The sequence below is a fragment of the Plectropomus leopardus genome, chromosome 2 (assembly GCF_026936395.1).
Source record: "Plectropomus leopardus strain MGB_pleo_1.0 chromosome 2, ASM2693639v1, whole genome shotgun sequence".
Lineage (NCBI taxonomy): Eukaryota > Metazoa > Chordata > Actinopteri > Perciformes > Serranidae > Plectropomus > Plectropomus leopardus.
In genome coordinates this window covers 24,901,633-24,929,497 of record NC_142177.1, presented here as the reverse complement: position 1 = coordinate 24,929,497, position 27,865 = coordinate 24,901,633, and the positions used below count along the sequence as shown (strand labels likewise).

Below are 27,865 nucleotides of genomic sequence, written 5' to 3'. Positions count from 1 at the left end.
GGATCTGAGTACTTACTCCAATACTGTCAATAACATGCTTGTTATAAATCATTAACGCGCCTGACCAGACTATATAAACAGGGCGGACTACATGTGTTTTGCTGTGGCGCCCTCTCGCGGTGTAGCGCTGCTGCTTCAACCTCTTTACAAGTCTTTGTTATCATTGGTTCAAAATGTCACCGTCGCTGTCTTGACCAATGGCAGAAGTTTAACCTCCTCTCTTGGGGCTCTTTTACATGCATGCTCCTCCCTGTTTTGTTACAAACCACTCCTCCTCCTACACACACACACACACACTCACACACACACACCCTCACGAACCCCCTGTGATGCCAACCCCTCCATGGTTGGGCTGAACGGCGTGTCTGTCGAGGCGGTATAATCTAAAACCACACCGGGGTATTATTATGGAGCAGACGGTTTGTTGACGGAGATGCGACGGTGCATGAAAAAGGTGATTAAATTTGCAGTTTTGCACATCTAATATTCATCCGCCTTGTAGTTAGCTGATGGCGCTAACTCTCCCCTCTCTATGTAGTAGCGGTGTCGCTACATTGTTGCAGGTTATCATTTCTTTTCCTTCACATAGTAATCCGATCATGTATGTATCGTTTTGTCTTTTGAAGACAGTTGGTCTCCAACGGCGGGATGAAGTATGATCGGTGATAGACGCGCAGGAGAACGGGGAGAGAGAAATCTGAGTCAACATAATCCATCTGGACATCGGAGGGGAGATGAGGACCGTGATGGCTTCGATGAAAACAGCATTATTCGTATTTCTACAATGGGGTGAGTGCTGCCAGCTCTGCAGTGTTTGCTCTGCACACAATGACTAAACCGCCTCGCCATCTGTCACATGGAGATACATTTGTATGATTATTTGCCGACCAATCAGACTAGTAATTTAGACATCATTTGATTTTTTTCTCACAATACGGCCTGCTTTTTTTTTTTTGCCTTATTGTACCCCTGTGGATAAGCTAATGCTAGTAATTTTCCTAACTATTATAAGATACAGAAGTGACTGAGAGGAAAATCCACTATCACACAAAAATCACTTAAAGGCTATTTGATGGGAGCTGGTTGAGTCAGAGAAACAGGTGTTTTTGGTCAAAAAAGGAGTTCCTCACTGCACGCAGGAAGTCCCAAGCAAGTATTTACATTAGTAGAACATTATAATGGGATTTACACAATAGTAAACATCATAGTTGTTTTCTGGTACTAATACCAAATACCAGCCCTACAGAAACACTAGTTTTACGCATGAATTAATTTAAGTTTTGTTGTTTGATCGCGGTCATCTTGAGCGGTCATCATGCTTTGACTGCTCAGGTTCTTTCTTCTTGTTTTACTTCCTTAAAAGCAGATTCCTATCACCTATCACTGAAATGGCAAATAAGCGTTGCATCTTAAAAAGTGTTAAAGTTAAACAAAGATGCTGAAAAATTCAGCTGGACTAAAGTATAAGGAAGGAATTTTGCTTTTGAAGATGCTCTTTACAGGATCTTCAAAAGCAACATCCTGTTTGCTAAAAAGGATGGGTTTCTTTTAAATTTGTACCTCAAACTTTAGATATTTGTACTTTGATCTCAGTGTTTAGAAATCAGGATAATTTATTAGATTGAATGACACTGTTTCTATCAACCTGCTCACAGTAATAAATATATGAATCTTAAATAATACAAAATACATAAGGTTCATGTATTAGTCCAGTGGTTCAACATCCATCTCCTGATAAGAAAATAGGGGCTCCCCCATGTTGTATCTAATCCAGACGTATTGAGCACGGTCATGAGCCCTGGTGTCCCCCAGCCCTATCGGTCCAAGCCCAATGTTAATTAGGACTTGATCCGCTTAAGCCTCCCACTAGTCTCCCATGTCATTATCTATGGGCGTGTTGTTATCAGGCCGTGGAGCTGCTTGTGAGAAAGCTCCAGTTGTTTTTTGCTCCAACACACACACACACACACACACACAGACATACAGGCAGGGAGTGCCAGAACACACCCATCTAGTATTTCTAGTTACTCAGGTAGTTTGATAAGTTTTAGGTGAGGGTTTAAGGGTGTGTGTTAGGTGGTGCTGAGCCTTTGTTTAGTGTCAGATTGTGGATGTGTGTTGGTTGACTGTTATGTTGGGTTAATCGGGTCTCATTTGCATTTTGAGATGACGAGATTATTTCTCAACTTTTCGGACCACCTGTAAATTTAAATCACTCTGTAGGCAACCGTCATTGAAGATGTGCACCCTTTTTATCAGTCTTCCTTTTTTTATCTTATCAGTCGTTCATATTATATCCAAAATTCCCTACAGGGATCAATAAAGTACTTCTGATTCTGAAATAATTTTTTAACTAACAGGTTATTTAAGAGATCAACTCAATCAATCACATGTCAGTAAATAACAAACGAAATCAATCTGAACTTGTGTGAACTACTTAAGTCATCCAACTTTTAATATATTTTTGGAGCCTGAACACAGAATGGCGCAAGAATGCAAGGAATTATTATTATTTATGCAAATACATCAGATTTTTTAGGGCTAAAGGTGCTTGAAAACGCACAAAACTTTGCACACAGTTTACAGTTCTTGTTCTTGGGTTGTGACACAATGACTCAGTAGCGGCTGCTACAAAATATCAATTAGGTAGCCACTGTGGTACATTTCACCTAGAGGTACACAAATTTTGGGGTACACTGAACATCCTGGTATTTAAAAAAAAAGTCACCAAGGGGTAAGTGGCATGTGTAACGCCACTGTACATGGTCCAGTCTGCCCCAAACCTAACATGTTTGATAACAGAGTGCTGCAGGAATGAGTTACCTTGTCATGAAGTCTTTTTTTTTTTTTTATTTATGAATAGGTTTTTGGTTAGATGCCTGAAATAAGGTCTGTGGTTAAAACCATCTTCAGAGACTTTCACCCTTTATTGTACAACACAAAATACATCAGTAAATAACCACCTTTTAATTCTGAAGCGTTTAGATGTGTTAAAAAAAGCGGTTGCTAACAAGTGGATAAATGAGACTACAGAGCATCATCACAGCGAACACAGCCTTAAAGCCTTGTTGTGGTGATGAAGTTAAGTCATTCAACCATGGTTTAGTTCTTTTATTGGTTTGTAACATTAGCTTTTTAATTCTGGTGATTACATCATGGCTTAAAAAATTAGAAAAGTAGTGTACATTTGTGAAGATTATCTTGCAGAGTAAAATGTGTAAGTATCAAACGCTGTTTGCCACAGAGCTTATTTCCTGTAATCATCCAAAACCTAAAATCCCAGTGGCTTTTTGACAAAGGAGCGAGGGCGATGCTTTTGCGTCGAACTGTAAAAAAAATCCTCATCCCTGCAACACTCTATAGTCCCGGCCTGAATACATCCAAAGGCCCATATTAAGTTACAGCTTCACCCATGGACAATAGGAAGTCAGCCTTATGTGACAAAGATTATCCGATTGTCATGAAATCGACATGTTGTGGTCTACGCATGATATACAGCAACATGCAATTAGCATGTCTTCTTTAGTGCAAAATCGTGGACATAGGAAGTGAAACACAATTTGCGATATGGTATTTCGAGCACAGTGCACTGAACAAAGTAAACTTCTGAGTCATGTGTGCAGTGTTTGACTGTTGCAGAAATGCACAGCTGCGTCAGTCGGCATCCCATTGGCATCCTGGATGTCGGGAAGGTGCCACGTGTTTCAAACACCATGTTTTTCATAGGGCTGTTGATACTCTCATATGATGTGACCGATTCACAGTCAAATCAGATTCTTTGACATTATCTTAATAAAATAGTAGGGCTTTCTACTTTCTGAAATTAAATTTGGGTGGAGAGAGAGCACTGCTACTTGGTGTCAGAAAAAACTCTGAATTTAGACATCTGAGTCGGTATTTGGAGAGAAAAAGCTCATCTCCTCCCTAGTTCTTACACAACTTCCATAGTTTGTAGAGCTACCCTTTATTTATTTATTTTTTAATTCTTATCTTTATAAAATTGATATTGCTATTTCATTTGCCTTGCCTTCATGTTAGCATTCGACATGTGTATCAGTTGGTTAGAGTGACTAGGACAAAATGGTCTTGGTGCAAAAACATGTGAATTTAAACTATTGAAGGGTAATAAAAATCTCTGAAGAAATCAAGGCTGGAGCCGTTCAAATAACATGGTTGATGACGTCACAGATCACTCCTTTGAGCTTCCCTCTTTTGAAAAAGGAAATATTACTTTATGTAAGTACCCTTATTATGAGAGAATAGTAATGGCATGGGAAGTTGCAGTGCCTGTGGCTGAAAGAGGGTTTTGGTATTTAAATAGCTGAGCCTGGTCTGAGCCTCAGAGGGGATCCAGGGGAAGTCGGGTATGCAGCCAGACAATGAGACTCAGTGAAATAAAACAACGCTTCAGCCTGGAAGCCTGAAACCTCGAGGCACTCACACTGAATATATGCATTCATGTTTTACTCATAACCAGAACTCTAAAAACTTCCCATGTTACCAGGTTTCTGTTAAACAGGAAGGTGACAGGAATAGAGTACATTTTATTTTCACTTTTTTTTCCACTCAGTATCAGTGCCGTTTGCACTTTGAAGATATCAAGTGTAACTCATTCCAAAACTATGCACCCAATGACCTTTAGTCTTTGCTTTTGACGACTGTAAAATTACATTTGTGCAACTCAACAGCAAAATCTGAATAAATATGATAAGACAGCTGCTCACATTAAAATGTTACGATATTTAGATGAGCATTTATCCCTATTTTCTGAAAAATTATAGATGGATTAAAGGATTATTTGAGAAAATAATTGTTTAATCAACGATGAAAATAATTATTTGCAGTGCTACAGCCAGTTTCAGCTCATCTTTCTGAAACTGTATTTTAGTGAACTGCTCCTTTAAATTAAGGACACATACTCATTGTGAGCTAAGATGACTGTATTTTATGTATTAAATTTGTCACTGATTTCAGAGTAAGCTGGCCGAGCCCCAGCTCCAGTGTTTTTTCTCCTAAGCTATTTAAAGTATTGATTCTCTGTTAGTCAGTCATCAGCTCAGGATATTGATCGGTGAGTCCATGTACCAAACATGCTGCGAGGCGAGACTGTGACCTGTGGAAAATGACTGTTTCCGTTTCCAATCTCTTCTGCTCGTCCGTCATCGTCTTTCACACTCTTTGATGTCTCTCCATTTTTCTTTCACAGTGCTCCAGTGCGCCGTGTGTCGTGATGTAACCCTTCCCCCCGGGACCCTCTTCCGTGTTGCAGGGTTCCCCCTCTCCCTGCCCTGTGTAGTATCAGGGTACGAAGGCCCACGTACGCAGGACTTTGAGTGGTTCCTGTACAGGGATGATGCTGGTGGGAGGCAGATAGGAGTGGTGTCCACCAGAGACAAGGGCTTCCCTTACGCCCCGTTTCAGACTCGGGTTAGGAACGGGGAGGTGAGGGTCGAGAGGGACTCGGGGGATAAGGTGCGACTGGTGATCCAGAGGCTCCGGGCTGAAGACCAGGGGAAGTACGAGTGCTACACACCCAGCACGGACAGCACCTACCAGGGGAACTACAGCACCAAAGTGACTGTAAAAGGTAAGAGGTAGATTCGACTTTTCATAGGAATAGTTAAAATAAGAAAAATAGAGAATATTAGACAAAGAAAGGAGCCTTACTTGGATTAGAGACAAAGTAGAAGCACATACAACAAATAACAGAGTTTACAAACTGACACCCAAAATAGATTAAGAAAATAATCAGGGTTATTAAAAGTCAAAGTGCCATACAAAATATGAAAAGTGAGATGCAATAAATGTGTGAAAATCCATGGAATAAATGAGTGCAATGGATGAATAAAACATAACCCCGGTGATTGCAATATATCCTAGAAGTCTGACTGAATAAAACAGTCTAAAAACAGCAAGTTCAGCCTCCAGCTTCCTCCTGTTTTTTATTTATTTATATATTTTCCCAACAACTATGGTACAGATGGTGTGCCAGTAATATAATTTACCAGTGAATGTGCCAGTAGAAGCTCTATTTTAGTGAAAATGAGTTATAGGGTGAAGGTAAATTTTTAGGCAGGAGTGTCCAAATTGTTTTAAATGGGGCCGCACTAAATAATTTAATAACGCCTGGGGGACAGCTCATCATATGGTTTATAAACATTTCTTTTAAATCACATTCACATGAAACAAACAGACTTGCGACTAGCAGGAAATGTCTGCTGCTAGATAACTGTTCATTTGCTTGTTTATTTTCTGTTTATAAAAAAAAACACCATTAGTTCTGCCTGCGTAGTTCCTACTTCATGCATGTGTACAAACTGCATGACAGTCCTGCCTTTGTGAGGTTTGCAAGAATGCAAAGTGATTTTGCTTGATTAGTCAGGTGGCGGACATACAGTATATTTTGAAAGATAAGCCATGAGCCGTTAAAAATTGGTCTGTGGGCAACAATTGGCCCCAGATTGGCATGGGACATGCCTGTCACATGATTATCATGATGTGTTCAAGTTAAATCTTGAAAAAAATGTTTTTGATGAGAGACTTTAATAGATACAGCTGTCTGAAGGAGAAGTATGTTGATGTTTTCATAGCAATATAAACTAGGTATTCAATTATGATATTTAATATATAGTTAAAAGGCTTTTGAAGCAGTTTTTTCAAAGATGTTTTACATATAAAAGGTTATATTAAAGGTTGTTTAATAAATCTGTGTGGCTGAGTATGTGCTCATTCAGAGATAGCTGAATGAAGGCCTGAAAGACGGAGTTCAGTTATTTTTTGTAATCGATATGTATTTGTTTCCTTGGCACAAAAGAAATGGCTTCGTGCCAACTAGATAACAGTCATATTTCTGTTGTGACGTAAAGTGGAAACCAGCAGACTGTATTCTGATTCTGTCGGGGGTGGCAGGGTTACTGTATGAGAAGATTTTATCAGCATCTCTGCACTGCATCTGCCAGATGGATGACATTTATTAATCATACTTAGTGTTTAACTTGGTGCATGCTGACATTCCTCATGTCTAAGCTGTTATTTATATTTAGCATCTGGAGTTTTTTTGATTCTGTTTCTCTTTCATTCTATGAAGATCCATCTGCTTTAGCTATCCAAAATATTTTGGCACTTTTAGACCGTCCACATCGTCTCCAATTCTGTTTCGATTCATTGTCTCCTTTGGGCATCACTGAGTTTCTGTTTGTAGCATGCTGGGTGTTAGTTTTGCAGCTGAAGTGTGTTATCTTCATAATAGCCAGCTAATCCTCCTTTCTTTGGAAAAGCTAGTGCCCAAAGCTAAGGGTGGTACACGGCTTGCAGTCTCAGCAAACCAATTTCATGATTCGCTTTAGTGTTCTAAACATAGAAATGTCAAAACAGCAAAAAGGCAATATAAATTAAATTTGGCATATTTTTTCCTCCTGTCTGGCTCCTGTAGCCTCCTGTTGTAATATAATTGTCTGTCTGTGTCTGTTTGTACACCCGCAGTGATCCCTGACACACTCCAGATCAGCTATACCCGCTCCCTCACCAGCCAGCCCGTGCCAGAGGGAGCCGAATTAACGCTGACATGCTCAGCCGGCATCCAATCGGAGCAGCTCACCCATCTGTCCATCACGTTCAGGAAGCGTAGTGGCGGAGAGGGTCTGGGGAGCGGAGCAGGGGGGGAGGTTAGCACTGTCAGAGATATTATCTCCATCGACAAGCTGCTGGGGGTCGTCCCCGGACATTTGTACAAGAAGCGGTACGATGCTGGAGAGATCACGCTGGAGAAGAGGAACGGGGAGGCCGGACAGGACGTGTACTTGATGAAGATGAGAGCTGTGCAGCCAGACGACACCGGCTCGTATTTCTGTGAGGCCTCGCAATGGATTCTGGACCCTGATCGATCGTGGCAGAAGATCGCACAAAGGACGCTGGATATTGGCAACTTGACAGTTCAGCAACTAGGTCAGTGTAACTCTGAAACAGTGCCAGTGTTTGTGGTGACAGTTGCTAAAACTATGACAGCATGTGGTAACAGTCACACCGCAACAAGCATGTTGCAAAATAATTTTGTTCATTGATTATTGTTCAAAGAACACGCATTTGAAAGATGATGAGGTTAAAAATCTTACAACTCACTGAGGAAAGAAGATATAAAACAAAGTTGGCTGCTCCAGTTACAGAATAAACCCAGGACAATAAAAGCAAAAGTTTGATCACTACTTGTCAGTGTGGGACTCTTAATTCTGTCTCAGTGGCGTCAGCCGGCCTGGACTTGTAGTGCTGTTGAGTACATTGGACTCCTTCCAGATTTAAAGCTCTGAATGTTTGTGTTACTCACGGCTGAATGTCTAGCTTACTGGCTGGCTGACTGAGCAGTTTACTGACTGGATAGATAGGAGGCTGATTAAACACGTAACTGGAAACACATCTGTAGTCAGCTTGTTGCCTTGTTTGTTGGCTGAGTAAAGTGTTAGGCTTTCTGATTAGCTACCAGGATGGCTGGGTTTTTCCTGCCTTGCTGGCTCAAGCGATGGACATGTTACTATAAGGGCTGCAAAGAACGTTTTTTCTTGTTGTCTATTAATTTGTTGAATATTATCTTAATTAATCAATTAATCCTTTGGGCTTTAAATTCCTAGGGACACCAAACCGACATCAAAGAGCTAGTGGTGACCAAGGCCGACTGTTGTGTCACCTATTAAAACCTTTGTCCTGACCAAAAAGTTACACATGAATATACCCCACACACTATAGCTAAAGGTCAACTAGACCTATGAGAGGAAAAAACTCTTCTTACTAAGGTGATGAAAAAAAAGGGATGAAAGACAGGACAGTTTCAAGATGCTAGTTGGCCAGTGAACACACAAACAACACATCCCAATGTTGAAAGAACAAGTTTTATTAACGCTGCGCAGCATACAATAACAAATTATTAACTATTTCTGCTTGAAAGCTCAGTGGCTAAAAAATAATCATACTTCATGTAACAAGTTTGTTTCCATCTCACACCCTCCAAAGTTGTTTGTTTGCTTTTCTCACTCCTGTGTCTCTTTTCGTGCGCTGAGCTAAACTGCCTATCAGACTGATCTATTCACAGGACTCCCCTGGCTCGGACGGCAATTCAAATATTGGATTCGGCCAAAAAAATAAAGCAGACTAGTGCCAACATACTCTTATTGGGCTTAACTTTGAGCTGCAAAATCATGTTAGCATGGTAACTATGTTAGCACTTCTAGTCGTGCTGATGCTGCTCACGATATCTACAGAGCCAACAATAACAGAGAAAGGGGGTTTGTAGCTCCAAATTGACCCACTTACTCATGGAAATGACCTTAGGGGAGAACAGGCGCAGTGTATCCATAGCAACACTTTTGGGCATGGGACACACCCATAGACTATGGGAACACCAGATAAACCAGGGCGACAGCCGTTCACCAACAGCCAGCTGCTGGCTTGTTGTGTCAGGGTCTGAGGTGGATCATGACAAAAAACAATCACCTCCTATCTGTGATGCAATAAAAATATTTTTTTCCCAACAAAATGTGAGGTTAAATTATTCCAGCATGTTTTGGCGATTTTTAAGCACCTTCTTATCATTATTAGGATAATATCGTGAATCACAATTATTTTAGCCAGGATAATTGTGACATGAAATTTTCATATTATCCTATGTCTAGCCGGACTTTATCAAATGTATAGGTTTACTATACTCTACTATATACTGTACTACTTACTATAATGTATGATTAAGAAGAAACAATTCTCACATTTGAGAACCTGAAACTCTCAAAATTGTTCTCACTGTGTGTATGACATGTCAGAGCGCGTGACGGACAGGCTCGATGCTCGGCTCTCTCACAGGTTATCCAGCTGGATTTGATGGGTCGATAGCTGGCTGGCGGAGCAGCTGAATAACTGCCTGCTGCCTCGCCACTTGGCTCAATTTAAATTCTAAAGAGCTTGTGTAGATCTAAAGGATTAAGTAATCTTTCCTCCCACCTTGGCCTCATGTATCCCACAAAGAAGATGACCATCTTTCTGTCAGAGTGATGTGTCCATTACTGTCAGAACTGCTCTGTGTCTCTGCCTTGTTCTTGAAACACCTCTAAGGTCTTGGATAGGGAGGTTAAACCAATATGTATATACTTGATTTGACAGAAAAATACTGTGAAAGTTTAATATTGAATGATTCTAACCATGTTTTCTGTGAATGTACTTTTTTTATTTGCGTTTGTTGCTGATGAGAGACACACACAGCTTCTTTGTATTAAGAAACTTTATATTGAGCTTAGTTATTTAGGTCAATTTTTTTCTCTGTAGCAGTAACATTGGAGTTAAACCAGTGAATCTCATCAATGTGGCCATTGTGTTTTTCTCTGACACTAGCTGATGAGCACTATGTAGTTCTGCAGTTTCAGTATCCTGTTGTCTGACTAATACTATGGTCTGACGTGTCTCCTTTTGTTTATATAAATAATGTGTCTATTATTGAGCAGATCTGTGTTTAGAGAAGTGTTGTGGTTAAATGAGGCTTCGATCACACAGTGTTTATGCTGTCCAATTAAAACAGGGTTATTAGTACTTACAGTGAAACCTTTATTAATCAAAGTAACTGTTATGCTTTATTTGTAATGCTGAATACATCACAATAATTGAGCATCAGTAGAAAATGGCAGAACAAATTATCTGTTGTTGCAAAAGGTGAGTGCAAGTCAGGTCTTTAGAAACTAGTATGATAAATATGATGGTGGTGTTTTACACCTGCAGCAGTTCAAATGAGTAACATTTTTTAACAAGTGGATATTTGTATAGGACTCAGGTTTAGCAGACATATGTATTTATATGTGCAGTACAACAGGCATTTTATGTATTGGTAACCCCTTAACAAGGAAATATTTACTTGTGTGTGAAAAGGCCTAAATGTCCATCAATTTACAAAAACAAAAACAAAGATTAGAGGAAGGTCCAAAGAAGTCGACATTACAAAAATAAGACGCAAAAATATGTTTTTTTCTGCTTTTCTGTTCTTTTAATCATCAAGAGCAATAACATTTATTTTACAACACCTCTTGGGGGTCACTGGTCTGGAAAATCCAATGAAATATATGCAGAAATATAATTACTCTAATCATTTTCTTATTGTTTTCTATTTTGTTACATGCTGTAATCATCTGGGTGATGCTTAAGGCCTCTTCTAATTCTTGCTTTCTGGTTGAGATGGTTATCCATTTTTATCCCGAACATTAAATATGTAATGTAGAGAGGCCACTCTCTCTACTTCCCACAGAGATGATGCTGCATATCCTGTGAAGATTTTTACTGTCGCAGTCTAAGTGCTTGTCTGAGAACCTTCACCACGGTGGATTTCCTGTACTCTCACTCTTACTAAGCTGTCTCCCTCTCCTTCGTTCTCCAGCGGAGTCTCTGAGTATTACATCCTCACCGAAAGGGGAGGTGACCCTGCAGGTCGGTTCCCCTCTCATCCTGACCTGTGAGGTGTTGGGGCTGCCATCTGGTGTGAACTCGGGCCTGCTAGTTCAGTGGATGAAGAGGGGATCAGTAAGCAGCGACGTAGCCGGGAGCGGGGGAGTGGAGGTACAGAATCTCACTTTATTGATTTATTTGGACTAAAATGGTTTACTGTTTGCAGGTGAGAGCGGAGAGGAGGGCTGTGTAATGGCAAGAATCTGATGATGATGATGAGTCAGTTTGGGATGTCACTTTCAGTTAATTTTGCTTTAGATAGCCAAACACCCATTAACTAACCTGTTAGTTTTTAAGAAAAAAAAAGCATAATGCCTGAAATACGAGGACACTACTTTTAGTTCGGCGCTCCAATGACTCAGTGAACTTAAGCGCCACATTTTAAAACACTATCCATTTAAAGGTGGTGAAATTTGAATATTTTGTGGTGTAAATGTCTTGCCTTTTATTTTATTTTCTGTTGGCTTTGCTGACGGACAGCTGGCTGACTGTTACGTGCCAGTCAAAGACACCAGGACCCAGTTGCAGAGTTCCAACAAAAATCAAAATCAAACAAAAAGTCTTTAATTACAAAACAGGAAGTCAGTTCACAGGAAAAAACGAGAAAAGTATCAACAGAAAATCACCCGAAGGGAAAAATAACAACAAAAAGCCAAACTAAAAAATCACCATCGAAATGGGACAAAAAACTGACTGAGAATAACAAAGAAAACGGTGACGAGGCACCCAAAACATACAATCACTAACAAAGACAGGAGCAAAACACGAGGCAGGAGATCACAGGAAGCACGAGTGAGACGCTGAAACACAAGGGAATCATCCAGCACAGGAGACAAAGGGAGCGTGGCTTATGAAGCCAGCCAATTTAGGCAGAACAAGCTGCAGGTGTGCCGGGCGCCCCGTGCTCCAGGAGATCGCCCCGCCCCTCTGTGCTCACTCTGCAATGACAGGGAGAGGAAAGTCAGGCACCAGAACAAAACACAGCCAAATATCAGACCACAACACTGACTGCGTTAACATGCATAAACATAGTGCCCACTGCCCACCCTCATGTCACTCAGTCAGAACAGTACTTCACTACTTAACTGTATTCCCCTATTTATTTTCAGATGACATTCAGATCCCCTGTCTATTCCAATGGACGATTATAAAAAATGAATTCGGAGTAAAAGCAAAAAATCTTTAATATGATTTTTGACATGTATAAGTAATATAACATCTCATTTACTTTAAAAATATGATTTATAGACTGAAACCTGCCTTGCGCTTCTCCTTAGCCTCACAGTCAGCCTTTCCCTTTTAAAAGGGTTAAAAGTGGTGGCACTGCAGGCGTGGATGTGTAATCCATCACAGCCTCCATTTAAGCTGAATTTATTTTCAGTCAAAGTTACATTATTATTGGATGGTTGTTCAGCTGAACTTCCAGGTAGATTTGAAACATTTTCAGGTGTGGTGCATTCAAGTGCTGGAGGCAAAGTTCTGACAAATGACACTTATTTAACAGCAGCAGCAGTCAAAATTAACATTGTGTTTTTCATGACGTTAGTGTTTTATGGACGTCGTGGCAGTTGGAAATAATATAAAAAATTCATACCTTCTTGTAAATAACCTAAAATAAATCACATTTCAGTGTACAATCTAACACATAATGACACATTGTATTGATGTTAAGGTGGTGGTGGCCCGCATGAGCCCAGATGGTATTGTGAGCTGGGGGGACGACCTCAGCCGAGCCAGCGGGGGCTCGATGGAGAAGGTGGCGGAGGGGAAGTACTCTCTGAAGCTGTTTTCGGCCCGGCCTTTAGACTCAGGGGTGTATCGGTGTGTGGTGAGTGTGTATGCTGGAAGAAGAAACCCCAGCCCCTCGACTCCTGCAACACTCACCCAGAGGTCCGAGGGAGTCACCGTCAACCTCAAGAGCAAAGGTGAGAGTAGCTACTCACGTCCTCTGTGACACACAGCAGGTCTCCCACAAATCCTTAAAAAGTCTCTAAAGGCATTGAATTAATTGATCTAAAGGCCTTAACTGGTAATAAAATGTCTTAATTCAGTCTTTCAGAAGTCTTAAAAATGCTACAACAAGAATCCTTTTTTCTGACACTGCATTGTAAAGTCTCAAAATATAAATTGATCTAATCTGTTTGTTTTAAAAAATATATATGATTAGCATCATGCATATCGGGATAGCGAAAACAACAACACTCATGTTTTGTTTTGGCCAGGATACTCAGAGTGGAGGATCTATTGTCTGCTAAGCTAGCTGACAACAAATTCACCAAAGAATTGTCTTTTTAACCAAAATATTGCTGCATGACTAAAGCTGGTACAGGGCCATACATACGAGGGCAGTTATACTTTTATGCAAAGAGTTTTTTGTCTCTGTGCAATTGAAATCAAGGCACTGAAATCCCACATGCAGAGTGAGAAACACAAAGTCACCAAAAAAAAGATTCACCAGCAAATGGCAGGAATTTCCCAGTTCTGCTCTACCCTTGTCTGAACCACATGGCAAAAAAGTCATGTTTTATGTTGCAGTAAACATTTGGACAAAATTGTTCCTCATCCTAAGTAGTTTTGCCAGTTCATGCGTTTTTCCCCTCTGAATTAGTTATAGTTATATTGGTCATAAATTTCATTCAGAGAAGCATTAAAAAGGCTCAAATCCAAATTGTCTCAGGCTGTAGGAACCCTGCACAGGCTCATCTATATCATAGATTCCCTTCTCCTTCCACTGTTGATTACATTTTCTGCTCTGTATGGGCTTGTTGTAAGAAATGATTTAAAAGTATAAATTCATGCCGTGCGTTGGTGGCCCAGTCAGGAGGTCTGGCTGTGAGCCATTTGGCCATGATGAGCTGAGTTCAAATGTCGGCTCCAGCTTTACAAATCTGTCTTCAAGTTTCTAGTAAATTTGTAAAAGTTTCTGTGTATTTTCTGAGAAATGGTTTTAAAGAAAACAAAACATTGAAGATAAATAACAAGTTAGTGCATAATTCCAGAGTGCAGTTTTAGGCTGCCAAACCTGAAATCTGTGGTTTCGTTCTCTTCGAATTGATCAAAAATGCATGTTAGCTAAACTTGAGTGAACTCAGATCACCTTATTAAAATGATGATTGTTTGAAAAAAGAAAATGGAAACATCTCTTTGACCACAAATGCAAATCATACGTTTCAGCTTTGTTTCTGACGGTCATGTGTTCAGTTGACCCTTTGTAAACTGGTCTTTGAATGTACCGCTTCCCTCCACAGACGTGCTCGTTGCAGCTGTGGCTCAGCTCCCCCGAGGCCCTCTGTTAAAAAGAGGCAGCACCATCACCCTGATCTGCAACGCCACCGTGACAACCACAGGTCCCGCCCAGGCGCAGGTGCAGTGGCTGCGGTGGCCAATCCCTGAGCGAGTTATCAAGAAGGACGAGGGTCCAGCATCTGAGGTCACTGAACCGGACCCCCCTGTGGAGATAAAACCCCAACTGGTAGCCGTCCTCATGTACGACGGCGTCGCACAGATCTACGCCAACGGTAGCGAGGTCAGCGTCGACCGCCTGTCAGCTGGCAGCTACAGACTGAGGGTCCACGCAGCGACAATGGATGATCAGGGCATGTATGTGTGTCACGCTCAGGCGTGGGGTCAGGACCCGCATGGAGGCTGGTACAACACTGGAGCCAAAGCAGAGTCAAATCCAGTGACGGTTTACTTGTACGCCAGAGGTGAGAGTCTTTGTTTTACCGTAACAATGATAGTGATCGTGCATAAATGTAACAGATTACAGAGATTAAGAGATTTTGTAGATCACGGCTCTTCTTTACACTCTCACAGTTAAACACATTCACACCTCAAAGCTTCACATTTATCCTGGTGACGGTGACTTTCGATCACAAGCTGGAGGGTTCCCTGTGTAAACATCAAGTGTCAATTTTAAACATTTACTCTTCACTTTGAGCAGTGTCTCGACATTTTAAATAGATTGATTCTTCTCTGCATCCCTCCCCCGCAGACAGCAGGGGGGCGTTTTACATCTTAAATATGTATACAGGTAATGCACTCTATGGCACGTGTGACACCTGGTTTGCGTCCTTGGTGATTGAATTTTAAGTGGGCAGCACCAAGGACAGGTGGGAGTGCACCAAATTCATCCAAAGTGTGTCCAAAGATCGATTTGTCAGACCCTGTTTGGAGGTGGAGGAGTACACTGTGTACCCTAAAGTGTCTTCTCAGTCTTCTCAGCTGACGTGTTTTACTCACAGACAGCAGTGATCTACTACAGCTTGTAAGACGATGGGATGACCTTCTTTGTGATCAAATTAATCCTCTGTGTTGTTGAAGGAGACAGTGATGAGAATATGAGAGCCATCTATTGAACCCCCATCTCCCCTCGAAGCCGTCCCCAGCGTCCCATAGTCTGTCCCCTGAGGGCCAACTAATAAATTGGTGCTGAAGTGTACATATTGCATAGTAATTAATAACCTGCCAGTTATAAACAACGAGGCATTTGTCTTTGTTTATCTGCCTTTAGAGCGGGAAAGTGAGATCTGATCATAAGTGGTGCGCAGACGCGTGTGGAGACACATTCTGGTGTGAATGGACAGACTGAGACTTGTCCACTTGTGATCGGATGATAATACAAGATGTAAACAGGGCCTGTGTGACTTGTTCCTGTCCTGTGTAGCAATAGTTTCATTCTCAGGGGGCAATGACTAGTTCCCTCAGTTTTTTGTGCTTGAAAGTAGGGTTGCAATTAAAGATTTTTTCATTATTGATTGATCTTCTGATTATATTCCCAATTATATTTTTATGTGTCAAAAAGCAGTAAGAATTGCCTACTATGATTCTCCAGAGCCCAAGTACACATTTGTTGTTTTGTCCAACCTTGGTCCAAACCCCCAGATTTGACATTCACCGTCGTATAGGACAAAGTAAAGCAGCATTCGTTACATTTTAGAAGGTAAAATCAGAAAATGATTAATCGATTATCAAAAAAGTTACTGATTAATTTTCAGTTGATTAATTCAAAATTGATAATTGTTCCAGCTTCTGCACATTTTTCAGTGTCAGCGTGTGAACTTGAGAAAAGGTCTGCTAGAGGAGATTAAAGTCGAATATTGCAACATGAATATCTGCAACATCTGGAGGTGGTTCGGGTGAAATGATCTTTGCTAGATCTGTATTTTTTTACATTTTAGTTCCATCAAATAACAGTCCAAGTATCCTGAATGTATTTTTAGAAAATATGTAGAAAATAATTGTCAGAAGCACAGCACTGATACTGTCCAGCACAGAGTGCGTAATCGTCTTTACACTAGTCATGGGTTGGTGATGGTAGAAAAGTTAGTTGTTGCCCTCTCTGTTCTGCATGGATGTAGATGATTGAGGCACCAGAGCAAACTGTGCTTTTAGTTGATCCAGCAGGACAGTCCATTAACTTACTTTTGATCAATATGTGTACTGCTGCCTGAATGTTAAAAGGGCTTTTTGAAAACTCTATATCTCTGTATTGTTTTGAACCAAACCAGTCAATTTTATCAGAAAAATCACATTTTTAACTTTTTAAGTGATAGTTCATTACAAAAGTATTTTAAATGTATTTTTTGGCGCTTTTAGCCTCATAAACCAAGTGACATCTAGTTCCATTATATTCGAGAGAAGGCAGACATCTCCAACACTCTGAAACTCATACTAAAACTGTCTAGATTCATAAATAGCCCTACAGGTAAGAGATAATATATGTCTTTTTGATTTTGGGGTTAACTGTCCTTGTAAAGTTCTGCATATATTTAACATTTCCCGTCTAGAATTGGATTATAACACAATTATACGATGTATTTTTCTTTTGAAAAGATCAGTTTACATCCTTCTCTCTCATTTTTTCTCCCCGCAGCTGCAGACCTCCTCCTCATCCCTTTGGTTATCGGCGTCTCCTCTGCCTTGTTTGTGGGCATCGTCATCATCGCAACAGTAACCTGCTGCTTCATGAAACGACTGGCGAGACAGCGCGCTCAAAAATAGGTGTCCGCTCTTGCTCCCGTCTGCAATCTGAATGTTTGTGAAGAGGCTCTAAAGAGGTGATGCACAGAACATGATGGATAAGACACAACTTACAGACACAAAGAAGTGAAAACTGACTGCCACCCTCTTAGATGATTTTTCTGTGTTTTTGACCTACCTGTTAACAGTCAATGCCAAATTTTTCTGTTTTATATTCTCTTGTATTTTCATATCCAAACTTCTGAAAACAACATATTTTAGTGATTGCTGCAGCACGCACCAGTAGGCGTAATAATCTAGATTTTTGACCCCTCTCCACTCCCCAAGTGGGCAAAGACTCACAGTTTTTGGAGTCTGTTTTAGCTTAACCCACCTTTTTAGTGATCCCTATGTCCCAGCTTATCTTTCTGTTGCAAATGAAAAAGGATCAAAATGCACAAAATGTACAATATTTTTGTGACAAGGTCAAGAGTAAAGAAAATACTGCAGGTTTGTTTTGAGTCTCTCAGATGTGAGAAGTCTAGATGCTGTAAAAGTGTCGTCTCTGCAGAAAAGCCAAGCAAACTTCCCTCTCAGAAGACAAAGTTTGTTCGAGTATGAAGGTACCAAATGGTTCTCAGCCTGTCAGATGTTTTGTAAGATGCTGGATGTAGATCATCCTTTATTTAGAAACGGTTCTATTTTCACACAAAGAATATTCAGTGGTTTCACAAATCATTGATACTGTTCTAGCTGTTCCCTCCCTCAAACTGCATGTTCGTCTTTTTATTCCAAAAAAACATCTAAATGTCTGCGCATGGTTATAAGCCTCTAGCACTGCCACACTGACAGTCACATGAATGCTGATGGGAGCAGTTCAGCCTCCAGAAACTCAATATGAGCAGGGACCTTCCAGCGCCTTCAGCCCACCTCCGCTCTGCAAGCAAACAAAGTCTCTGTCTGTTACTTAATAAGGAAGGCGCTGGCTGGGGGCTTTCTAATGCCAAGACCAATTGAGTACCGATTCTTAAACACATGCATTCCTTGCCTGTGACGCTTTTACGCTGAAGTGAGTTTTCTATACGGACTTGTATAGATTTGACACAGAGAAATGGAAGATATCCATAATGCACTGAGATAAAATGTGTAAATATTTTATGGAGTTTAGCTGTTTTATTTTTATTAATGTAAGTAAGATGCTGTCTTTGGCAGAGCACCTGTGTTTAACATTCTGCAGCAGTCTGCTCTGCTCTTTTGAAGCACTTGGACACAAATGGGACTGGGACCAAAGCCCCTCTGTATCCTTCTGTTACTTGATTTTCTTCCAGCTGAAAAGTCACTTCCTTGCTGTGCTTGAGAGCATTTTATTTTTTCTTCTTTTTGTACGATTAATTGCTCCTCTCGCTCTTGTGACTGAGACAGAAAAGACGGTACTGTGAAAAAGAATCCCCCGTTTGTTACACTGAGTAACAGAAAAACATATTGTCTCACACTGTTTAGGTTACTTGTCCCCGAGGTGAAAATCTCCTGAGCAGCGCAGTCATATGACCTGATAGTTTAGTCAAGTCTCACTGTCGTCGTCATCATGTGGTTCACACCACACATTTCTGCAGCCAGGACTTATTATGACTATAGCCCGCGCTGCTAGCCCACAGAAATCTGTTGGACAGATTTACTGTGTCTGTGCGCTTATAATGAGCGAAATCCATCCTCCTCTTCCTGTCCAAAGTATCACTTAAGAAAAGTTTGGTCGTGCGAGCGTGCCCGCATTGTGTGATCATGTAAAGTTAGATACATGTTCGTGGAAAGGAGGAAGAAATCTGTTGTTTTACAGCTCATGAATTATTCCAGCCGCCCCCCCAGCTTTTCTAAATTTGTTTGCACTGAGCTATACTTTAGCATGTCAGTCTGTCTTTATCATCTGTCTGTCTGTCTGTCTGATGGGTTTTCTGATGTGAGAGTCCTGATAAATCTGCCTGTCCTCCCTAACCTGTGCGCTCTAACCCCCCCGATTATAAATGTTGTTCACGAACATTAGCGAATAAAATCACAGCTCTGCTTGCTTCCTGAGCCACTTTGTTCCAGATCAACTACTCAAAGCTGATTTGTTCCCCCACATACCCACCCACCACATGATTACATACTTGCACACATACACAGACAGATGCATGTGTACACACACACACAGCAGCAGCAGCAGCAGCAGCAGCAGCACAGTGATGGCTGGCTGGTATTTTAGATGAAAATAAGTGAGTATCTGCGTGTTCATCTCTAATCCCTGTTTATGGCTGCAGTTTGTGTCCTGCTGCCCTCCCCCCCCTCTCTCTTTCTCTCTCTCGCTCGCTGTGTTACAGATTCAGTGTGGCTCACATTCGATTCATTTCAGTCTCTGTTCCCTGAGAAATACAGCCAGCTGTAAAAAGTGTAGCACATAGCGTGCAAATTGTGAAAGCTGTCGTCTTAAAGGGACAGTTCATCTCAAAATCAAGTATACATTTTTTCCTTTTACTAGTAGTGTTATTTATCAATCTAGATCGTTATGTTTTGAGTTTTTGGAGAGGTCATGCCCATTTTCCAAAAATAAGCATGTGCATGTGTATAGGCGATTAGAGTACTTTTCCATTGCAAGTAGCTTTTTTATATTTTTCCTTCTGGTGTGTCACATTTGACAGACAGGTCAGAAAACAGGTTCCTAAACATTAGACGGCAGCATTGAGGCCAGTGAAAATATAACAGTGGTTACATTTAAAATATTTCCCTCACTTATTCAGTCTCACTGTCAAACTTGGTGCTGACTACATTTTGAACAGTACTGGAGCACTATGTAGACAGAAACGGGCTAAAGTTAGTGCCTCCACCCGGTTGTCATGTTTAAATCACAGCTAAGTAAGTATTTATCGGAGCCGATAAATACCTACTTCTACTGACTACTCCGATGTCATTTGACCCGCAAGTGAATGCTGATTATAACCTTTCCCACTCAAGAAGACTCAACAGCAATGCCTTTTTTCAAAAATAATGACTTGGTTACTCAAGATAACCCACAGACCTTATTATGAACTGTTTTATTTAGGAACAAATTTCTACTAACCAAACTACGCCCACCATCAGTATCAATGCGCAGACAGAAGCGCCATTAAGGACGCCATTAACGTTTGTGCTGTAGCGAGCACAAGCCTCTCTTGCATGCATAGATGCACACTTCCTTCTGCGCTGTGATACAATTCAGCAGGTGTAATCTGGTTGAAAGAAAATAGTTCCTACATGAAACTGCTCACAACAAGGTCTTTGGATTATCTTGAGTAACTGGGTCATGCTTTATGGAAAAAGATAATGCTGCTGAGACAAACTAGAGTAAGAAGTAGCACTACAGGTTTTTGTTTTTGTTTTTCGGGTGAATTGTCCCTTTAAGCTGCGGTTTTGTTTTAGGATATATTAAATCCTTTTCATGAAGGTGTTTATGTTTTGGGACTTTTTTTTCAAACTTTAATACCACTGTTCCTGAATGCATCTTGCTGCCATCAAAATATATAAAGGCGGGTTATTGCTCAGTTTGTTTCTTATGGTGCTTTGGCGAACCTGCCGGTTGATAAACCAATAAACCACTCTGATTCATAACGTCACTTTGGTTTATTTATTTCTGTTTTTTCTACTACTATGACAAAAGTCTCCTCTCAGCACAGAATCTAAAAATGTTCATATTGGAGGCCGCTGGAGACAGCTGAGGTATTATTGCAGGACATTCTGCGTGGAGAGAAATAATCCAATTTGTCTGAAAAAGTGTTTATACGCTAGCTGAGCATAGTTTCCATCCAGACAGTATGAAAAAAAACAAAACATATCTTGTGGTTGCTGTAGTTTCCAAGTTAGAACCAGCCAAGCAGAGGTTTATATTTCAGCTGAAGTAAACTCAGCACTTTGCGATGCAGTTTTAGAGGTAAACACGCAGAGCTTTATTTTATATCGTTACAGAATAAGATGCACTCATGCAATCCTGATAATAGGATGTTTTTTTAATTTTCAAGTTTAAATGAATATTTCTGGGTTGAGAAATTCTTAATAAAATTGCACACAAAAAAGAAAAAAACGAGGACAAATTTACTGTTTTAAACAGCACTTTTACTCAAATGCAGCTAAAGTTATAGAGACCTGTACAGCAGTGAGAAGGCCTGATGTTTGAACTGGCTGCATCAAATGCTCAATATCTCACAACAGCTTTAATCTAATTCATTTATTGTATTATTGATCCATTTATCATGTTGTTCAGAGTGCATCAAAGCTGCAGGCTCAATTAGCTAATGAAGATATCTCCTTCACTACCATTAGTATACTGACAAAACATTTTTTAATATGTCGCTGGATGATTTTGTTCCATTTGTAAAGTTAAATAAAGCTGCATTAATCAATATGTTAATATGAACAATAGATCAAATGACTGAAAAGTTCAAAGGTTCACGTTAGTAAAGCCCAGCTGCCAGAAGAAAATACTGGTATTCTACATTTTGGCAAACAAAACTGCACCAAAACTGGTTATTTTCTGGTGAATGGCTGCATCTCAGGCCAGGATAGTACTACAAAAACTGGGTATTTCAAGCCAAAACGTAATCTTTTTCTAATCATAACCAAGTGGTTTTTGTGTCTCAGCCTAACCACATGTTAACCACACTCTTGTTGAAACATAAAGAGAAACAAATTTAAACATATGTGCTACATGATTTGCTGCTTCATTTTTGTAGTTTGCAGAAATGTACAATTCCAACATTTATTTTGGCGAATGGGTTGCTTAGTGACAAACACAGATAATTATCACCTGACTGCAGTTTCCCTTCAGAGCTACTGAGCGTTTTAGTATCTTTCAGCTCATTGTTTTGGTTTTCCCTCCTGATTTTTTCACTGTTTTGGTTCACTCTCACTGCTGTCATCAAAATTAATTCTGACTGCAGCAGACTGCTGTTTTCAGCAAAGAAGCCACAACTGGTAACCACAAAGTAGCACTTAGTCTCTACAAAGCTGGATTTTTCTTTTAGAAGTTGATGGAGAGAAAACTAGAGCCAACAGGAGAGTGAATATTAGAATTAAATTCATCAGATGGCGAGAAACACAACTCCAAATTAGTTACAAAGTTTTTCCATTCCTGCTGGATGTTGAAAAAGGCAACAGTTTTCTGAAACCACAAGAAATGTAGATTTATGTCATTTTTGACTTCTCAGTGGCCAAATTTTACTTTAATAAAGTACATTTCGTGATGTGTTTTGATTTCTGTAGTCATCCAGCAAAGATGTCACTTCAAATTGGATCTGTAGTGTTTCTCATTTAGGCTGGCACGCACAACTACATCCTTCAGAGAAAGAAAACATGTGACAGTCCCTTTCATGTATGAGTCAGAAGATATTTTGAAATAAATATGATGCCAAACAAAATGTCACACTAAAAGGGAAATGCAAAAAACGTAGATGATTAATTTTTAAACATAAAATTTGATGAATTATGTCAAACATAGATGCATATATGTTAAATTCTATTATCAATGCTCCCTCTGAGACTACCTGTGCTGCTGTGCCTCTCTGAGCTGTCGTGGTATTACAGTATATCAGTTTACAGAGCATTACATCACTAATGCAAACACTGTACCAATGTTAATCCTCTCCTTCCTGTATGACTTCAGAGGGATGTGGCAGGCAGACAAACAGAGGCTTTGTAGCAGATTGATAAGACATTGCGCTGCCTGTTGCTGGTTGGTTGACGTATATGCCCTCCCAGCCAATCCCTGCCAGCAGAGCGTCAACTGAGGCAGGATTAAACATGCAACACACACTGCAGGCCAGGTGCCCTCACTGTGGCAAAGCCTGTTCAAAATTGTCACTTATTTTAGCTGTCCTCTGTGAAATGCTTTCATGCTTTACTGTAAGTAAGGCAGGAATAAAAACTATATATATATAATATAAGGTTGTATTTAAAAATTCCAAAAAATTAGAATCAGGGAGGTTAAGAGACTAAGACAGCTTGTACATACATAACTCATGAAAAATATATACAGTACATATTTTACCCCTGTAGGTTTTTTTGTTCATGATTATGCATCAAAAGTTTAGCATAAACCCTGGTTATAGATGGAAAGGGCTAGCCTGACTCTGTGCAAACACATATAATCTGCCTACTGGCACCTCTAACGCTTACTTATTAGGGCTCGAGCACCCTAATGGCACTGGAAGGCACATAAATTCCATGTCATCTTGGTGTACATTATTTGTAGACCAAGCCGTGAAAATTTCATGTAAATTAAAACATAACCGTCTTGTAAGGCTTCCTGTTGCCATTAGGTATTAACACAGAGACAAAAGTGACAGTCACATCTTGAAAGAGATCTTTATACACTAAGAACAGACAAAAACTTGAAAAATGATTAAATAAACAACTAAAATGACCCAAAAATTAACAAGAAAGTACAAGAAAATTACCTGGAAATTAGTTTAAAAAAATACAAATGAAAAAAACAAACAAAAAAAATTCAATAAAAAAATTCAATTAAATAATACTTGATATGTAGTTATGATGTAAACATAGTTTTCTTTTTTTTAACATAGACATTTTTGCCTTGCCTTTTTAAAAATAAAGTTCTAAATCTATTATTAAATTCATGGAGCATTTCTTACCAAAAGTGCTCATTGCCTTTTGTTTTAAGATACTGCACCAATTTACATAAGGTTAAAAGGTATGAATACTGTGAAAGGCGTCTGACAGCAGTGCAAAAGAAGTGATGTTGCTCTTGGTTTCAAAGGTTCCTTGCTCTCTCCTGTGTCCAGTCTTTCCTGTTTTTCAGACCTCCATCCTTCCATCATTTATCCCTCCAGCAGAAAGGCAGCATCATCTCTGGTAGCTGCAGGACCATGATCGAGGCGTCACCAACTCCCAGAAGCTGTTCTGTTGACACAGAGTGGAGGAATTGGTCTAAATATGGGAACATTATCTGTAATCCTTTTATACATTTTATCTGTATGATTTAACATCCAGTTATCATCACTTAATAATCTCATTTAACAAATGTCACATCTATTTTTAGACAGCAGTTATCTGTGTTAAGCCATTGTGTGTGTGTGTGTGTGTGTGTGTGTATTTTCTTGTATATGATCATAGTGAGGACCACACAAAAGTATTTTTGCAGCAGAGTGAGGACATTTTTGAAAAGTGAGGACATTTTGACCGGTCCTCACTTCTTCAGCTGTTTGAGGTTTAACTCTTGGTTTTAGGGTTCAGGGTGCAATTAGGGTTAGAGTAAGGCATTTAGATGTGATAGTTGAGGACAGGCTAAGGGGCGAGGGAATGCACTGTGTCAGTGAAGGTCCTCAGAAAGATATAAGTTAAAGGATGTGTGTGTGTGTGTGTGTGAGAGAGAGTGGTGCCACTGGCTTTAGAGGATGCCTTAGCCGGGGTCACACAGAGATGCACTGGTTCGTAGTGGAGTAAGTATGTTAAGTACATCTGTGTCCATCTGTCGTGCAAATCCTCCACATCTGTGACTTCATCAGCACTTGGGGGTGGAAGCAGGGCTTTTGAAGGGTTAAATGCATGTCACATTTTTACAAATGTCACACGTGGTTTTCCTACACGGGTTTATGTGCGTAACTTGGGTGTGTCATCTCTTTAAGAACAAGTCAGTGCACTTTATATGTGTGTCTACACGTAGACATGTCTGTGTAGTAACAGATGTCCATGAATGAGGACATAAGAAGAAACAACAAAGCCAGTGTGATGAAACAGTGAAAGGAGTTAGTCAGATTTATTTGGTTACTGGCGTCTGTGTGACATCCAAAACCAGAATACTAAAGTTCCAGGCACGATTGTACTTATGTCTTTATCTAGTCTTTTAGTCTATTTATTTCTATTTCAGTTTTAATCACCTATTGGCCTATTTTGATATAAGTACCTCAGAAACTGGGCTCAATGCTGTCTAATCATGTAATTACAGTGCAGTATACTACAAACATATGGAATGCCATTTAAGTAGTATGACTTTTTCGTATTGCATGACTTTGCTGTTTTTGAATGACACTATATTATGACTTTGTTTATGCTGTTTTGGACAACATGCTATAGTATGATTTTTTTATGATATTTTGGATGACAAACTTAAGTTTGACTTTTTTGTTGTATTTTCAAAGAAATAAGGCTTTTCAATTTTGAATGACATACTATAGTATCAGTTTTTTATGGGAATTTTGACGACATACTATAGTACGATGTTAACATGCCATTTTTGGATAATATACTATAACTTTTTCATGTTATTTTGGACAGCATACAATGCTTTGTGTCTTTTTTGCTATTTAGGATAACATACTGTACTTAGATTTTTTGGTCAATTTGGACGACATTCTATAATAAGACTTTTTGGGTTATTTTGAAGGATATACTAGAGTATGAATTTTCTACATGTTATACGAAGACTTACTTTTTGCTATTTTTGAAGATGTACTGTAGTATGAAATTTTTCTGCCATTTTGGACGACACGCTATACCATGGCTTTTTTATGCTATTTTGGACATGTTATATTATGATGTTTTTCTATTGTTTTGGACCACATGCTATACTATGAATTGTTTTCTCCTATTTTGGATGAAGTACTGTAGTATGATGTTTTCATGCTATTTTGGATGATATCATATGCAATAACCTTTTTGTGCAGTTTTGGACGACCTACTACAGCAAGGCTTTTTTTATGCTATTTTGAACGACATGCTATAGTTTCAATATTTTATGCTATTTTGGATAACAGGCTATACTATGACTTTCTGTAGATTTTTGGATGACCTACTATAAATTGACTTTTTTATGCTATTTCGGAAAACATACTATAGTATGACTTTAATGTGCTATTTTGGCAAAGTATAGCGTGATTTTTTTTATGATATTTTGAAAGACATACTATAGAATGACGACTTAATTCTATTTTGGACAACATACCCAGTATGACTTTTTTATGCTATTTAGGACAACAAACAATATTATGATTTTTTTTAATATGATTTTGGATGACACAGTTTTCTATGACTTTGTAATTCTATTTTGGACAACATACTATAGAATGACTTCTTTGTGCTATTTTGATCACCACACTATAGTATGAATTTTTTTTTGCTACATCCTGACAACTTTTTTTTCTGTTTTGGACGACATACTATAGTATGATTTTTTTGCAATTTGAGACGACATTCATTAGTATGACTTTATGATGGTATTTTGAACGACATACTATAAAATTACTTTTTTATTGTTTTTTTTTTTGGATGACATACTTTAGTATGACTTTATAACACAATTTTGGACAACATATTATGCAATGACTTTTTTACGCTATTTTAGACGACATACTTGAGTATGACTTTTTTGTGCCATTTTGCACAACATACTATAGCATAACTTTTTTGTGCTATTTTGAACAACATTGTATGACTATCTTGTGACATTTTGAACGACATACTGTAGTTTGACTTTTGTATGCAATTGTGGACGACATACTATATGATGCCTTTTTTGTGCCATTTTGGATGACATACTATAGTTTGACTTTTTTGTGGTATTTTGAACCACATACTGTAACGTGACTTTTTTATGCCATTTTGGATGACATACTATAATATGACTTTTTTATGCCATTTTGGATGACATACTATAATATGACTTTTTTTGTGCCATTTTGGAAGACATACCATAGTATGACTTTTTAACGCTATTTTGGATGACTACCCTGTCAGCATTGCATTCACAGGTGAAAAGCATTTTACCATCTGCAGCAACAGCAGTTCTCCACAACTTGAAGCCAGGAGACTCGGTACTTATCAAAGACCATAGGAGGCGCCACTGGAAGCAGAGGCAGTACCAAGGTCTGTTCTAGGTTGTAATAAAAGCCACTTGGGTCCACGCCAGCCATTGCAAACTTGTTCCAGAAACATTTCATGACACAGGGCCCTCCACCCAACTGCCAAACACATTAGCTAATGCCCAGGGCAAATTAAAGTCACCACAACGCGTTGAGGATTCATCAGGAGTGTAGGCAGATCGCTGCTCCTAAGGTGACCAACACACATTCCAGGGAAAGATCGAAGGTGGCATGAACAAAACAACGCAACGAGTGAGGGGTGAAACTGCGCCCTAACGCTGGCAAGTAGGGTGCCAAGCTACCACCTAAATGACAGCAGTAGACAACTGTGGCACCAATGAGGGATCAGTGATGGAACCCAGACGACAGCCATGGCACCCATGCAGACACCCTGGAAAGTGTGGCCTGTGTGGTTCAATGTGCTTTCTTTTACTGATCTCATCTCACTGATTACAGTTCCAATTGTGTTCCTGTTAGACACTCAGCATACGCTGACAACCACCTCATGGCTTTGACACAACCAGCGTTCCATCCTCAGAAATCCGTTTAATCACACTGAC

At 39.6% G+C, this 27,865-nt stretch overlaps 2 protein-coding genes across 3 annotated transcripts in view; one reads left to right on the top strand and one right to left on the bottom strand.

Annotated features, from left to right (window-relative positions):
- The first annotated feature begins 295 nt into the window (after positions 1-295).
- Positions 296-21,050, top strand: igsf8 (immunoglobulin superfamily, member 8). 2 transcript variants are annotated; one of them, XM_042505841.2, is made up of 8 exons: positions 296-454; positions 631-789; positions 5,207-5,587; positions 7,483-7,944; positions 11,399-11,577; positions 13,139-13,391; positions 14,715-15,173; positions 17,342-21,050. In XM_042505841.2, the coding sequence occupies exons 2-8, from the start codon at positions 735-737 to the stop codon at positions 17,467-17,469; spliced, it is 1,917 nt and encodes a 638-aa protein (XP_042361775.2). In that variant the 5' UTR covers positions 296-454; positions 631-734; the 3' UTR covers positions 17,470-21,050. The 2 variants fall into 2 exon arrangements, with proteins under 2 accessions (XP_042361775.2, XP_042361767.2); XM_042505833.2 differs by having other exon boundaries at positions 627-789.
- Positions 21,051-21,356: 306 nt separating this feature from the next.
- The window catches only part of soat2 (sterol O-acyltransferase 2), a 28,948-nt gene continuing 22,439 nt past the window's right edge, over positions 21,357-27,865 (bottom strand). The window contains exon 16 of the mRNA XM_042505850.2: positions 21,357-24,348. Coding sequence (XP_042361784.1) covers positions 24,292-24,348 — 57 coding nt within the window. The 3' untranslated portion in view covers positions 21,357-24,291. The remainder of the gene's footprint in view (positions 24,349-27,865) is intronic.